The 15489-nt window shown below is 32.2% G+C and overlaps 1 protein-coding gene and 1 pseudogene across 1 annotated transcript; both read left to right on the forward strand.

The window, feature by feature from the left end:
- The first annotated feature begins 2224 nt into the window (after window positions 1-2224).
- LOC108481158 (rust resistance kinase Lr10-like) lies at window positions 2225-3336 on the forward strand (annotated as a pseudogene).
- A 2560-nt stretch (window positions 3337-5896) lies between these two features.
- Window positions 5897-15226, forward strand: LOC108481157 (rust resistance kinase Lr10-like). The gene is made up of 3 exons (XM_053019440.1): window positions 5897-6618; window positions 7253-7365; window positions 14169-15226. Exons 1-3 carry the CDS (start codon window positions 5897-5899, stop codon window positions 15224-15226), a joined length of 1893 nt encoding a protein of 630 aa, XP_052875400.1.
- The last annotated feature ends 263 nt before the right edge of the window (window positions 15227-15489 follow it).

The following is a 15489-nucleotide window of genomic DNA, read 5'->3' on the forward strand; positions in this document are numbered from 1 at the left end:
GGCATCAAACCATGGAATATGGTTGCGGAACTTTATCACAGGGCTGCGCATTTTGGAGAATGTAAAAAGACCACTCAAATTATTTTGTGACAATAAGTCAGTAGTGCTGTATTCCAATAACAACAGGAGTTCATCTAAGTCAAAGCATATTGACATAAAGTTCCTAGTTGTAAAAGAAAGAGTGCAAAATGGTCAAATCTCCATAGAGCACATTGGGACAAACTCCATGATAGCGGATCCGCTCACAAAAGGTTTACCACCCAAGGTCTTTCATGAGCACTCTGCTCACATGGGTGTTACATTGTTTGAGGATATCATGATTTAGTGGGAGTTTATATTTCAGACATTTATGTATTTAGTTATTTTCTGATCAGAAATAAAGTATTCAGTTTATTCACTCTGTTTATTATTTTGAAATTGACCTCACTTAAGTTTAAGGAAGGACCAGTTGGAAATAGACATGTTTAGATCATATTGCATGTAATTACCATGCTACACATCCATACTTGATCTATGTCATTTGGTTGTGTTAATATACGTGATCATGGACGGATTTAGTTACAATATTTGTAACGGAAGTCGCCTTGGTTCTATGTTAACATAATTAATGGACGAGATTGTAAGGAATGCCTTTTGGATATGATAGTAAAAATTTTGAGCTCATAAGGTTTTATAATGACATGTAATTATAAAAATATTAGTATATATATGTGGTCCAAGTAGGAGATTGTTGGAAAATTTGGACATCACATATATAATAACGTTAATTACATGTTATTATTTACTATCATGATAGGTTAGCCCAAATTAAAAGTGATCTAATTTGGTTAGAATTTTATTGGGCTTTTAATTATTAAATAAAGTATGGGTCAAATATGTGTAGATACTCTTCTAATCAAATTCTAATTAATGATGGGCTAATTAGAATTTGATTAGAACTAATATGCTAAGGTTATAAATATTAGGGTTATGGTCCCCAAATTATACACAAGATATCTTTTCTAATATCCCATCATTAGGAAAGAAAGAGTAGATATTCTCTGAGTTTTTTGTGTGCTAATTTGGAAGATCAAATCCCCAAGTTCCAGAAAGTTTCAAGAAATCCATGGATTCAGGTACGCTTCCGCATCTAGTTTTGTTCTTGATTTATTCTTAATGATTTGACATGACAGATCCTGGTTTATTAAGTTATATTGTAGATTTATTTTATAAATTCTAACAGATTTGACTCTAATCTGATAGATCTATGTCGTCTTATTTTTAGGATTGCATATAACTCTACTCAATTAAGTTAGATCTACTCTTAAATAGGATCTATCATGGATCAATATTCTAGAAATATTAAACCAATAATTAAGTACACATAATTGAGAACAAGATCTAGGTCTTTATTGTGTAAAATAAAAATCAAACAACAAAATCCTTAATAGGGTTCATCTCACTAGGTATTTAGAAAATTAGTTGATGCTTGCAAATAAAACCATCCCAAAGATAATATAACCGAATGAAATAAAGAAACTTAGTATAATATGCTTTAGAATCGGCATCAATGGTGTTTTTCCAGTTGTTTTCATGAATATTTTATTACGGCTCACTCCTATCTTCTTATTTTTGTCATATATATGTCTTAGAATGTCCAAAAAACTCCTAAAAATTGTGTTTTTCAGCTGTTCAGACAGCAATTTGTGCAGTTGTGTGTCCGAGTCATGTGGAATGGTCTAGCTCGTGTGGCTCCTGTAACTTGCTCCGATTTTTCCTCCTTTTGCATCCAAATGTTGTCCTAAGTATAAAAAAATGAATTTAAATGATTAAGAGGATAAAATTCACCATTAATATTGAATAATCACCAAAAAAATGCATTAAAAATATGACTAAAACATGTTACTCTTAGCACTTATCAATTTTTTTTTATGGTTTTTCCTTTACTTTCCTACCATACATTCATGTAACACATATTTCTTGTATGTCTTTTAACAGTCCAACAAATTCCTTTTCTTGCAATAACAGGTATGCAGTTCTGTACTTCTATCATACTATTGTGTTGTTGAATTAGTCTCCATCTCGTTTATATTTGTCTCACTTTTATATAAAGAAAAAGTTTGGAAGTAAAAATAGATATAAAATGAAACAAATTGAAAAGCACAAAACCTTTATGATATGAACAGTAAAAACCATGTATAGTATAGAATTATGGTGTTGCTTGATTTTTTCTTGAAAAGCAGGGATGTTACTGATAAGGACATTTTTGGGGATATGTTGCTTGATTGCTCTTGTTATATACAAATTAAGAAGAAGGCATTTGTCAGTAGATGATGCGATTGAGAACTTTCTTCAAAGTCAAATAAATTTTATGCCTATAAATATTCATATGCTGAATTAAAGAAAATAACAAGAGGTTTCAAGGGTAAATTAGGTTAGGGAGGTTATGGTATTGTGTTTAAACGCAAACTTCGAAGAGGCAAATTTATTGCAGTAAAATTGCTAAAGGAATCGAAAGGTAATGGCCAAGATTTTATCAATGAAGTTGCAAATATAGGAAGAATTCATCATGTGAATGTAGTGGAACTTGTTGGATTTTGTGTGGAGGGGAAAAAATAAGCTCTTGTCTATGATTTCATGACAAATGGCTCTTTAGACAAAATTATATTTTCAACAAGAAGTAGCAGCTTGAGTTGGCAAAAGATGTTTGAGATAGCAATTGGAGTGGGTCGAGGTATTGAATATTTACATAATGGTTGTGCTATGAAGATTTTACATTTTGACATCAAGCCACATAACATTCTATTAGATGGAAACTTTAATCCAAAACTTTCAGATTTTGGCCTTGCAAAGTTGCATTCAATGGATGATAGCATTATTTCTCTCACAGCAGCACGAGGTACACTAGGATATATGGCTTCTGAATTGTTTTATCAAAATCTTGAAGGTATCTCGTATAAAGCTGATGTTTATAGCTTTGAAATGATGTTAATGGAAATTGTGGGAAGGAGGAAAAATCTGAATGCTTTTGCTAACAATTCAAGCCAAATTTATTTTCCTTCATAGGTTTATCATCAATTTGAATTAGGAGAGAACATAGAGCTTGAAAACATGACAGAAGATGTAAATAAAATTGTGAGGAAAATGATAATTGTTGCATATTCGTGCATACAGACGAAGCCCATACATCGTCGTCCTATAATGAACAAAGTTTTGAAGAGCTCCTTGAAATTCCTCCTAAGTCTTTTCTATTTTCTGTGGACATGTCTAGTAATGATAATGATTATTGAATTAATATTATGTAATGCAAGTTATGAAATGTTTAGAAGGTGAATTTGCTTTCATTTGCAGCCTTAAAATAACTTTAAGAGCACTAAAATAAATATATAATATTTATATTAATATTAATATTTAAAATGAGTGTTTTTTAAATTTATATTAATATTTTTAATGTCATTTTTAACAAGGTTATTAAGGGTTGTTTTTAAAATTTCAAAATGTTACAACAAGAATTTAAAAAAGGTAATAATTAGATTAAAATTTTAAATTTAAAATATAAATGAATTAAATCCATAAAGATAAAACTACAGCAAGAATTAACTTTTAAATTTTGCTTTAACTTTTAAATTTTGCTTTAAAACAAACAAATAATTAATCCAATATATGAATTGGAAACTATACTAGTACCTTGTAATAAAAAGAACCCCAACAAGTGGGTGGATAAGTTTTCTTTTTTCCTTTGTTTTAAATTTTATAGGATTCAAATATATTTTAAAATTCACATATAATATGTAAATTTGTAATATATAAAAGATAAATAAATAATTATCATTACTTTAATTTTTATTTTATTTTGTAAAATTTAATTTAAAATTATTTATTACTAATTACTTAAAATATTAAAAAACTGAACACTCTTGGGAGAGGCTAATTCTAGTTTTATTAATAAAAGTAGAGTTGAATACAGAGCAGCAGCAGGCCACAATGCAGAACATTACAACATAATAATCGAAAAGAAACACCAGCGTATGACAAAATCGAACCAAACACACGGCAAGAATCAATGAATGACCATGAAATCACCACGAAGCAGCAAAGGAAATTGTTCTTTTGAAGCCCGCATCACCCATTGCTAAAGTCAACTGATGAATTAAGCTCCATAATCCATGTAATTTCCATGCGTCCCTTCCATAACAACCCAAGTATTCTAACTTGGTTGACGAGAGTTTTTGACTCTTAGCTTACGTAACCAAGGATTATTCTAGTAACCCTAATGCAATTGAATGTTTATGATAAATGTTTATATTTGCGTAGATTGAATCATATACAGTGGAATGACAAAGGACTTGTATCAAGTATATTAATTGATATTTGATAAAGAGGTTATAGATTAATGGAATAGAAACTTATTACCAGAAAGTAAAAGGAAAATCACAAAAAGCCAGAACTGATGCTACCACCATGCTGGAAATAATTCAGATCTGTCAATTCCTGCTGTAACCATAGCATCTATCATTCCGTGTGGTTCCCTGTAAACTTCAGCAAAGCTGACATTTACAACCCCAGTAATCTTAGCTACCAATCCCCCACAAATCATTCATAAAGTCCATTGTCGCATGCCACAATTAACAATCCAATTAATGGCATTCCAATCAGTTTTAGCAAAAATATCAAGAGCAGTTGCGACAGCAAGAAACTCTGCTAAATTAGGATTCGTGATCTGAAGAGGACCTGAAAAGTATAGAAACTAAAAACAACTAAATTAGAATACAAAAGTTGAAACAAGTTACGTATGCATAATTTAGAGATTAACGACAAATTTTGATTAAAAAATGTATCGAAAACGTCTCACACGGCTTCTTTTGAAACTAAAGTGGGCCTTTAAACTGTTTTTGGTGATACAGCGTAGCTTTAGTTGATTGATTCAGCCAGGTAATGACAATAGGTAGGCAACAGCACAATAAAATAAAGATAAACAAAGCTAGCTGCCTGCTGCCTGCTGCCTGCTGCCTGCTGCCTGCTGCCTGCTGCTTTCTGAATTGAATTAAGCTATCAATTGTTTATCTTATGGTCGGCCAGTGACTGGCTTTGTGCTCAATGGTTTGGCTTTAATTAATTGTCTGTCACTTTTTTGTTTTTTATTAGAAAGACAGACTTGGTTTCACTTATTTTTCGATCTTTATAAAAGAACTTTTTATGTATCTCAAAAAATTTTATATTTAAAACTAGATTTTATCAGTGAACGAAAATATTTTATATTAGAAATATATATTTATAAAAATATGTTAACAAATCATTATTTATGGAGTGGTAATGATATTTTATATGAATTTATTAGTCTTGTATTCAATTATCAAATAATTTTATGTAACTATTTTATTGGAAATATATATAAAAGTATGAAAAGATAAAATATATTTATTATAATATTAATTACTTTTAAAATAATAATATTTTAATAACTTCACAGTTAAATGAGCGTCAAGTTGAGTCATTACACCTATTCAATCAGCCATTTTAATAGATAAATATGCTATATATATATAATAAAATAATTTTAAAAAAATTAAGGTGTCAATATTTTAAGAAAGAGAGATGAGGCACATTTGAGGCATGGAAGTTTTATTTATGAAGATACCAGTGTCATGAGTTGCGCAAGAGAATCCGCAACCATGACAGTGACACTAGAGTTTGCACTTGGTTAGGTTAGCCTTAGCCTATATTAAATTGAACTACCATCCTTAATCTCATCTTTCTATTTTCCTCCTCATGTATTGACATAAAAATAAAAATAAAAAACCTTTAGGATTTATTAAAATTTATATGATTAGAGTTTGAGTTTGGTGTTATACAAATTAAACAAACGTCCTTAGTTATATAAATCTCCTTTCTCTGCCACTCGTACTTGAGGTTGAGGATGGCAACACCAAAATTTGCATTATTTTGGCTCCTCCTGCAACTCCTGGCCCTTGCTTTCTCTTTCTTTCCTCATGCTTGCACCGCTCGAAACATAAACACGCCTTGTGGATTTGCTTTTTGCGGAAACCTTAACATTAGTTACCCTTTTCGATTAAAAAACCAGCCTCGTAGCTGTGGTCATAAGGGGTTTGAGCTGGTGTGCGACAACAACCGCGCCATTTTCCCTATGGAACGCGGGAGTTTCTATGTCCAACACATATCTTATGATAACCAAACTATTCATCTTGTAGATGTGAATCTGGACATAGATAGATGCTCTCTTCCTTTCGGTTTTCCTATGCGTAGAAAATTCTATCGAATAGCAATAACTTATACGTATCTTCATACTGAGTTTTATTTCGATAGATCTACATATGAAGAGATGTTTGTCATGAATTGCAGTATGAAGATAAACAAATCTTGGCGTGGGGCTAATTACATAAATGCTTCTCGTTGCTCTTCCTTTCCACCAACTAATAATAATTACTTCTATTTTTTGGATGGAGGAACTCCACCCTCTGCTTTTCATCCCTCTTGCACAGTTGAGGCCCTGGTTCCGATCGGTGTTCACAACATCAGTGACCTCTCTACTTTTGATATTTACCAAAAGCTGATGATGGGTGCCCCATTTTTCTGGAGTTTTGAAGATGGCCTGCTGGATTGGAGCTCAGTTGTTAACTTGTGAGGCATTTTGTAGAAATATTTTTTTAGTAATGAAAAATCCAAACAATTGGACATGCTTAGTTCTGAAATATATTATTCTCTACGGTTGTTTTTATTTATTATTTTTATATAAACTGTTTTTCTTAAATTATTTGATAAACTCATCAAATTTCTCTCAACTCAAAAACGGGTCTTTTCACTAATTATTTTTTATAAATATATTGGTAGGTTATTTCAGGAAAAAAAAGTATTATGGTTTTTTATAGTTTATGTTGGGCTTTCGTGACTAACATTTTTAACAATATTTATCTTTAAAATTTGATCTTATATTATTTTTATTTATTAATAATTAAGTATGAGAATAAAGTTGCTTAGGATTAAACTAAATTTCTTATGCTTACAAAATAATATAATTCTCACTAAATCAAAAATTATTATCATCTTGCAATTTTTTTATTTAAAAGTAATTTCTTTATTACCGTACATAACATTTATTAATATTTTGGATAAAATTACTTTATTACAAAATCACAATCAGTGTTGAAAATGTAATTAGTCTTCTATATATTACCGCTATTATGTCCTTTTAATTATTTCATGGTCTTATCAAGAAATCAATGATTTCTTTAATGTGCTTTTTTGAAAATTTCAGAGTGAAATCATTGTACTCGCTGCTAATGAGAGGGCTTCTTCTATATGCACAAAACATGGCGACTCTTATTCTCCCAGTCTCAGCCTCAGACCTTACTTTTCCATCCAGTACAGGTATGTGTTGTTTTACAGAGTTGGCTAATATAAAAATATCACTAGATTTCTTTTCTTTCTAATACCTTGTTGATGGAATTGTAAATTTCAAAGAATTTAATACGCTATCACACGTTTTTATAAAACTAAAAAAAGGTAATCAAAATACCAAAAATACATATGGCAACAAGTGTAGTTTTATTGAATTTGGAAAAAAAATTTAAAATGCTAGAATACATATTTCAATATACTAAAGATTTATAATTAAAAAAAAAAGACAAATTACTATGAAACTTGTTGGTGATCGACCCGATTAAGTAACAAGAAAAAAAAATGACGGAATAAATTGAGAAATTGAACATACAAATTTAACATGAAAAAACCCCTACAAAGAAGATAAAAAATCACGGGTAAAGATAATTTTACTATAATGACAAAAGAACGAAGAGTACAAAAGATTGAGATAAAAACTAAACCCAAAAAACAAAGAACCCTCAATGCGTAAACACAAAATTCTCTAAATGTGTTATGAGTTCTAATATCTAATGGATGTATTTTCTAATGTTGTAAAAGAGCCTATTTATAGGCTAAATTCATAGGTCAAATAATAATAAAATAATCTACTAATCAGTGTTTGATTGAAACAAATAAATAGAGTTTAACTAAAAGATTATTTCTCAAATTTAACTAAAATAGGAGTCATACTTAACAAAACTCATTGATAAAACTATTAAAAACATTCCATCTGATCTTGAAACATCATTCTCCAAAACAAAACACCATGCCCAAAGCTTCGTTTAAGCTGATAATGAGAATCATAGCACCATTCTGACAAAGATTAAAAGATTGAATTACCATTCTGAGTAGCTACCAAGACAATCTCCAAGAACATAGTCTATTCATCTAATCCATACCCTTTAGAATCATTCATTAAGTTTGAGTTCAAAATGTTTCGAAAACAACTAATTTCAAAAGAAAATAAAAGTCGAATAACTCGAATCCTTAAAACACTATTATATTTAAAAAACAAAATTTCACTAAAAGAATATTTTTTTATTCAATGAATAAAGAGGGTGGCAGCATGGCCTATTTATAGACTGAAAATACAAGTAATTTAAATTAAAAATAACTCCTAAATGATAACCTAATTTATTTCCAAAAATAAATCTCTTAATATCACTTAAAAATCAATAAAAAAACATTATAATTGTGAAAAATAAAATAGAATAAAATAAATAAAAATAAAGAACACATAAATTTTACGTGGAAACCCTTTCGGAAAAAAACCACGCAGGAGGAGAAGAAAATTCACTATGTCGAAAAATTTTTACTCAAATACAAGAGGAATAGACTATGTCTATTTATAGGCTTGCAAAGCCATATTCTAGTAGGATTGAAACACCTTATCCTAATCAATATAAAATAGATGGAGTTTAATAAGGTTTAAAACCTTATTCTAAAATAAAATAAAAGAAGTCTAGTTCTATATGGATTTTACTTTTATTTTATTTTCCATCGTATTTTATTTAAATAAGAATTTGGGTCACTTAATTCTAACAATCTCCACCTTGACACAAATTCTCAATGAACAAGTTCTTCATCGCGAACTTTCAATAAACAAGTTCTTCACCTCTTCCAAAAACCCCTTAAGGGTTTAACTTCAACAATGAACACCAACCAAGTCTAAGCAATGCTCAAACTTGGTTATAGGAAGTGACTTAGTCATCATATCTGCAGGATTTTCATGAGTGCTAATTTTGCTCACAACAATATCACCACGAGCAATAATATCACGAACAAAATGATACCGAATATCAATGTGTTTTGTTCTCTCATGAAACATTTGATCTTTTGTAAGAAAGATGGCACTCTGATGTCACAAAATCTTGTTTGATTTGAAGGTCTTCATTGAGTTCACTGAATAGTCCTTCAACCAAATAGCTTCTTTACAAGCCTCGATAATCGCCATGTACTCAGCTTGATTGGTAGACAAAGCGATGTAGTTTGCAAAGTGGCTTTCCAACTAATTGCACAACCTCCGATTGTAAAGACGTAACTTTGTGAGAGATCTTCTTCTATCAAGGTCTCCAAGAAAATCAGCATCAACATACCCTATAACTCCATCTTTAGTTCTTCCAAACTGTAAGCAAACATTAGTAGTGCCTCGTAAGTATCTTAAAATCCATTGAATCGCTTTCCGGTGTTCTTTACCGAGATTCGCCATGTATCCGCTAAGCTGCCGACCGTTGCATATGATAAATCGGGCGTGAACAAACCATAGCATACATGAGAGATCCTCTGCACTAGAGTATGGAACATGTGACATGTACTCAATCTCATTATCGATTGAGGAGATAAGGCCGATGAAAGTCTGAAATGGTCGCTAAAGGAGTACTAACGAGCTTAGCACTCTGCATATTGAACACAAAAGAACTTTCTCAATGTACCCTTCCGACTTAGGTACAATTTACTTGCTTTTCTATCTCGAGAATCTCCATACCAAGTATCTTCTTTGCTGGTCCTAAATCTTTCATCTCAAATTCTTCACTTAGTTGGGCTTTAACCTTTCTTATCTCTCTTTTATCTTTTCTTTGCTATCAACATGTCATCAACATAAAGAAGTAGATACACAAAAGAACCATCACTGTTTTTCTTAAAGTAGACACAACTGTCAAAACTACTTCTTTTAAAATCATGAGAAGTCATAAAGGAATCAAACCTCTTGTACCACTTGTCTTGGTGATTGTTTCAAACCGTAAAGTGACTTTTTCAAGAAGCAAACATAGTCCTCTTTTTCTGAGACTATAAAACCCTCTGGTTGTTGCATGTAAATATCTTCCTCAAGTTCTCCATGCAAAAATGCGGTTTTTACATCTAACTGCTCAAGCTCCAAATCATGCATGGCCACAATACCAAGCAAAGCTCGAATCGAACTATGCTTAACAACTGGAGAGAACACATCTGTGAAGTCCACTCCTGGAATTTGACTGTAACCCTTTGCAACAAGCCTTGCTTTATATCCGGGTTCTTCAACTCCAGAGTCCTTTCTTTCTTTTAAACACCTATTTACAACGAATGCCTTTTTACCTTTAGGAAGTTTTACAAGATCCCATGTTCATTTTTTGTGGAGTGATTCCATCTCCTCTTGCATAGCAAACATCCACTTTTCGAGTCTTCACGACTAATCGCCTCGAATAATTAAATGGCTCTTGATTAGCATCTATATCTTCACCACATTTAAAGCATAAGCAACTAGATCAACCTCGGCATACTTCTTTGGAGGTTTAATTTCTCTTCTTGTCCTGTTTTTTGCGATAGAGTATTGCGGTGAAGAAGCAACTCTATTCTCAATTTTGTCTTGGCTTGAGGAGTTGATTACGTGATTAATCGATGCTCCACCCTTTTGGTTTTCTTTATTGAAAGAGTCTTTAAGAGATAAGTTAGGTAGCATAGCGTTTCATCAAAAACAACATCTCTGCTAATCACAACTTTTCTATTTTCGGACACCATAACTTATAGCCTTTTACACCAGCTTTATAACCAAGAAAACGCATTTAATGGATCTCGGTTCCAATTTTCCATTATCAACATGAGCATACGCAGACACCCAAAAATCTTTAAATCGAATAATTAGCGGGATTACGGACCATACCTCTTGTGGAGTCTTTTTCTCAATGGCAACGGATGGAGATCGGTTGATCAAAAACATGCAGAGAGGTCGCTACGCCCAAAATGACTTGATAAGTTGGCATTTGACAACATACATCGAACCTTCTCCATGATTGTTCTGTTCATTCGCTCTGCAACGCCGCTTTCTGTGTGGAGTATGACGAATCGTCAAGTGTCTCATGATCCTTCCGACTTGCACAATCTATTAAACTCATCGAGCGAACTCTAAGCCATTGTGCATGCGGAGGTATTTTATCTGTTTTCCGTCTGTTTTTCAATCATAATTTTCCAAGACTTAAATGTGGAAAACACATCGCTTTTACGCTTCGGAAGAACGCCCAAACTTTTCGGAAAAATCATCAATAAAGGTTAGCATATAATTAGCTCCACCTCTCGAAGGAACTCGGACGGCCCCCACGGATCGAATGGATATACTCCAACGTTTCCTTCGTGTTATGGATTCCTCTAGTGAATCGAACTCTCTTTGCTTCCCAAAACACAAGGCTCACAGAAATTCAGTTTGCAAATTCCTTGCCCATTAAGAAGTCCTCTTTTGCTTAATTACGCCATGCCATTCTCACTCATATGCCCTAGGCGCATATGCCAAAGTTTAGTAATATCATCATCGACAAGGAAGAGGAAGCGGCAATTGCATCACCGATATGATAGAACCACAGAAAACATATAACTTGGCAATCTTTCTTTGCCCTTTCATCACAACAAGGACCCTTTGAAATCTTTAAAACCCCACTTTCAGCTGTGTATTTGTACCCTTTTGAATCAAGAGTACTCAACGAAATTAAATTTCTTTTCAATTCTGGAACATGACGCACGTCACTAAGTGTTCTGACAACTCCATCAAACATCTTAACTTTAATTGTTCCAACACCTGCGATTTTACATGAAACATTATTTCCCATCAAAACAACACCTTCAGATACTGTTTCATAAGTTGTAAACCAATCCCGATTGGGACTCATGTGGAAGGTGCAGCCTGAATCAAGTATCCACTCCTCGCTTACTTTAGAATCATTGACAGAAACAACTAGAAGTTCACCATCGCTGTAGTCTTCTACAACATCGACTTCACCGAATTTTAATTGTTTTCCCTTTTGATTCGCACCTCCTTTTAATCTTATTTTGTAGCTTATAGCACTCAGTTTAATGTGCCCTTTCTTCTTTCGAAGTTGCAAGTTTTACCTCTGTTTGAAGATTTCGATCTACCCTTAGATTTACCACGAGGATTCCGTTCCTGTGTTCTACCACGATCATCATCAACATTCCGGTCTTGTCTCCCACGAACAATGAGACCCTCTCCTTGAGAGTTGGGTTTAACCACAAGATGCTTCATCTTATCATACGAGGTTAAAGAATCATAAACCTCATCAACTGTGAGAGACTCGCGGCTATATAAAATCGTGTCTCTAAAGGTTGAATAAGACGGGGGCAACGAACAAAGTAGAATCAACCCTAGATCTTCCTTATCATACTGAACCTCCATGGCCTCCAAGTTTGAGAGAATTTCTTTAAACACTGTTAAGTGTTCGTGTACAGACGCACCTTCCTCCAAACGATGAGCATAAAGACGCTGCTTCATATGCAACTTGCTTGTTAGAGTTTTCGACATACATATTTGTTCTAGCCTCTTCCATAATGCAATGCGTTTTCTCTTTCATCACATCCTCGCAAAATTTCGTTGGACAAATGCGATGTAATTGTGTTAATGCCTTTCGATCCTTACGCTTCTTCTCTTCATCTGTTAATGTCGAAGGCATCTTATCTATCCTAGCGGGCATCCTCTAGATCCATCTGCAAGAACGCTTGCATCTTAATTTACCACAACGCAAATCTGGTGTTGCGATCCAACAATGAATTTCATACTTCAAAGACGCCATTACCGTGATCGAGATGAATAACCGGAAGCTCGATACCAATTTGTGAAAAATAAAATAGAATAAAATAAATAAAATAAAGAACACATAAATTTTACGTGGAAACCCTTTCGAAAAAAAACCACGGCGGAGGAGAAGAAAATTCACTATGTCGAAAAATTTTTACTCAAATACAAGAGGAATAGACTATGTCTATTTATAGGCTTGCAAAGCCATATTCTAGTAGGATTGAAACACCTTATCCTAATCAATATAAAATAGATGGAGTTTAATAAGGTTTAAAACCTTATTCTAAAATAAAATAAAAGAAGTCTAGTTCTATATGGATTTTACTTTTATTTTATTTTCCATCGTATTTTATTTAAATAAGAATTTGGGTCACTTAATTCTAACAATAATCACCTATATGACTTGCTCCAATCAATGAAGTTCAAGATACATAGTTAAATTGCATCATAATTGTGATAAAAGTGATAATTTTTTTTAATAAAACCGAATAATCTTATCTAATTATGAAGAAGTTGATTTCTTTCGAACAACATAATTAAATTCATTTCAAACTCTTCAATTTGTTGGACCTTATGAATGAAATTTCAAGGCTTTTTTGGCTCCCAATGATGTCTATTTGCCTGCGGGTTGATCCTCATAATATCTCTTAATTAGCTTGTAAGAAATTAGAACAAAAACATAAGTCCTTTAAACATATAAATTTCATACTTAATTTTTTTGTTCTGAATATGAAAGCAAAGAAGTTTAGTAAAATGTAGGCATGCCTTGTAGAAAGTTGTCCGCTGATTTGAACTTTTAAAATTTTTTCATACTGAACTTGTCACAAGACATGAGCAAGCCTTATTCAATGCTCGTTGCTTTTGCTTTCCTAAAAAATAATTTTACATTAATTAGCGTATATTTTTTACAAATGGATTTTCCTTTTGCTTTCCTAATTCATACTGTGCCTTCAAGTAACAATTCCTTTTTTTTTTTTTTAATCTACCTTTTAACAGGAATACAAATTTTTTGTGTTTCAATAACAGGTATGTATAACTCGATACATTTATGATACATTTATGCTTTGGGGAAAAGTAGAGCATTTGCACATTGCTTAACTTAGGTTCCATCTAGTGTTTCTTATTTCAATAGAAAATGAAAAGTTAAAAAGTAAAAAATAAATTATAGATTCAACAAATAGCAAACAATACAAAAAAAATAAAATAAACCTAAGACATATTTTAGAATGTTTACTTACTTTTTCTTCGAAAACAGGGATTATATTAGCTCGGACACTTTTAGGGATATCTTGTTTGACTGTCCTTATTATACGTAAATTAAAAAGAAGACATTTGTCAGTAGATGATTCTATTGAGAACTTTCTTCAAAGCCAAATAAATTTTATGCCTATAAGATATTCGTATATTGAATTAAAGAGGATAACACGAGGTTTCAAGGATAAATTAGGTCAGGGAGGTTATGGAACTGTGTTTAAAGGCAAACTTCGAAGTGGCAAATTTGTTGCAGTAAAATTGTTAAAGGAATCAAAAGCTAATGGCCAAGATTTTATCAATGAAGTTGCAACTATCGGAAGAATTCATCATGTGAATGTTGTGGAACTTGTTGCATTTTGCGTGGAGGGAAGAAAACAAGCTCTTGTCTATGATTTCATGACAAATGGCTCTTTAGACAAAATTATATTTTCAACAAGAAGTAGCAGCTTGAGTTGGCAAAAGATGCTTGAGATAGCAATTGGAGTGGGTCGAGGTATTGAATATTTACATAATGGTTGTGCTATGAAGATTTTACATTTTGACATCAAGCCACATAACATTCTATTAGATGGAAACTTTAATCCAAAACTTTCAGATTTTGGCCTTGCAAAGTTGCATTCAGTGGATGATAGCATTATTTCTCTCACAGCAGCACGAGGTACACTAGGATATATGGCTCCTGAATTGTTTTATAAAAATCTTGGAGGTATCTCGTATAAAGCTGATGTTTATAGCTTTGGAATGATGCTAATGGAAATTGTGGGAAGGAGGAAAAATCTAAATGCTTTTGTTGACAATTCAAGTCAAATTTATTTTCCTTCATGGATTTATCATCAATTTGAATTAGGAGAAAACATAGAGCTTGAAAACATGACTGAAAATGTAAAAAAAATTATGAGGAAAATGATAATTGTTGCATTTTGGTGCATACAGACGAAGCCCATACATCGTCCTACAATGGCCAAAGTTTTGAAAATGCTTGAAAGTGAAGAAGAACTCCTTGAAATACCTCCCAAGTCTTTTCTATTTTCTTTGGACATGTCCAGTAATGATGAATGATTATTGAATTAATATTATGTAATGCAAGTTATGCTGTAATGCAAGTTATGCAATGTTTAGAAGGAGAATTTGCTTTCATTTGCAGCCTTAAAATGACTTTAAGAGTACTGAAAATAAATATATAATATATGTCTTATTTAAGTGTTTAAACCCGTTATTGTTATTTTATACATTTTTCTTTAGTATCTTTTGTAAAAGCCCGTTTGGCCCCTAGCCCAAAACCTATCTTCTAACCCACAAAGCCCAAACCTAAAAATTTTAAA

This window comes from Gossypium arboreum, chromosome 1, assembly GCF_025698485.1.
Source record: "Gossypium arboreum isolate Shixiya-1 chromosome 1, ASM2569848v2, whole genome shotgun sequence".
Classification (NCBI taxonomy): Eukaryota; Viridiplantae; Streptophyta; class Magnoliopsida; order Malvales; family Malvaceae; genus Gossypium; species Gossypium arboreum.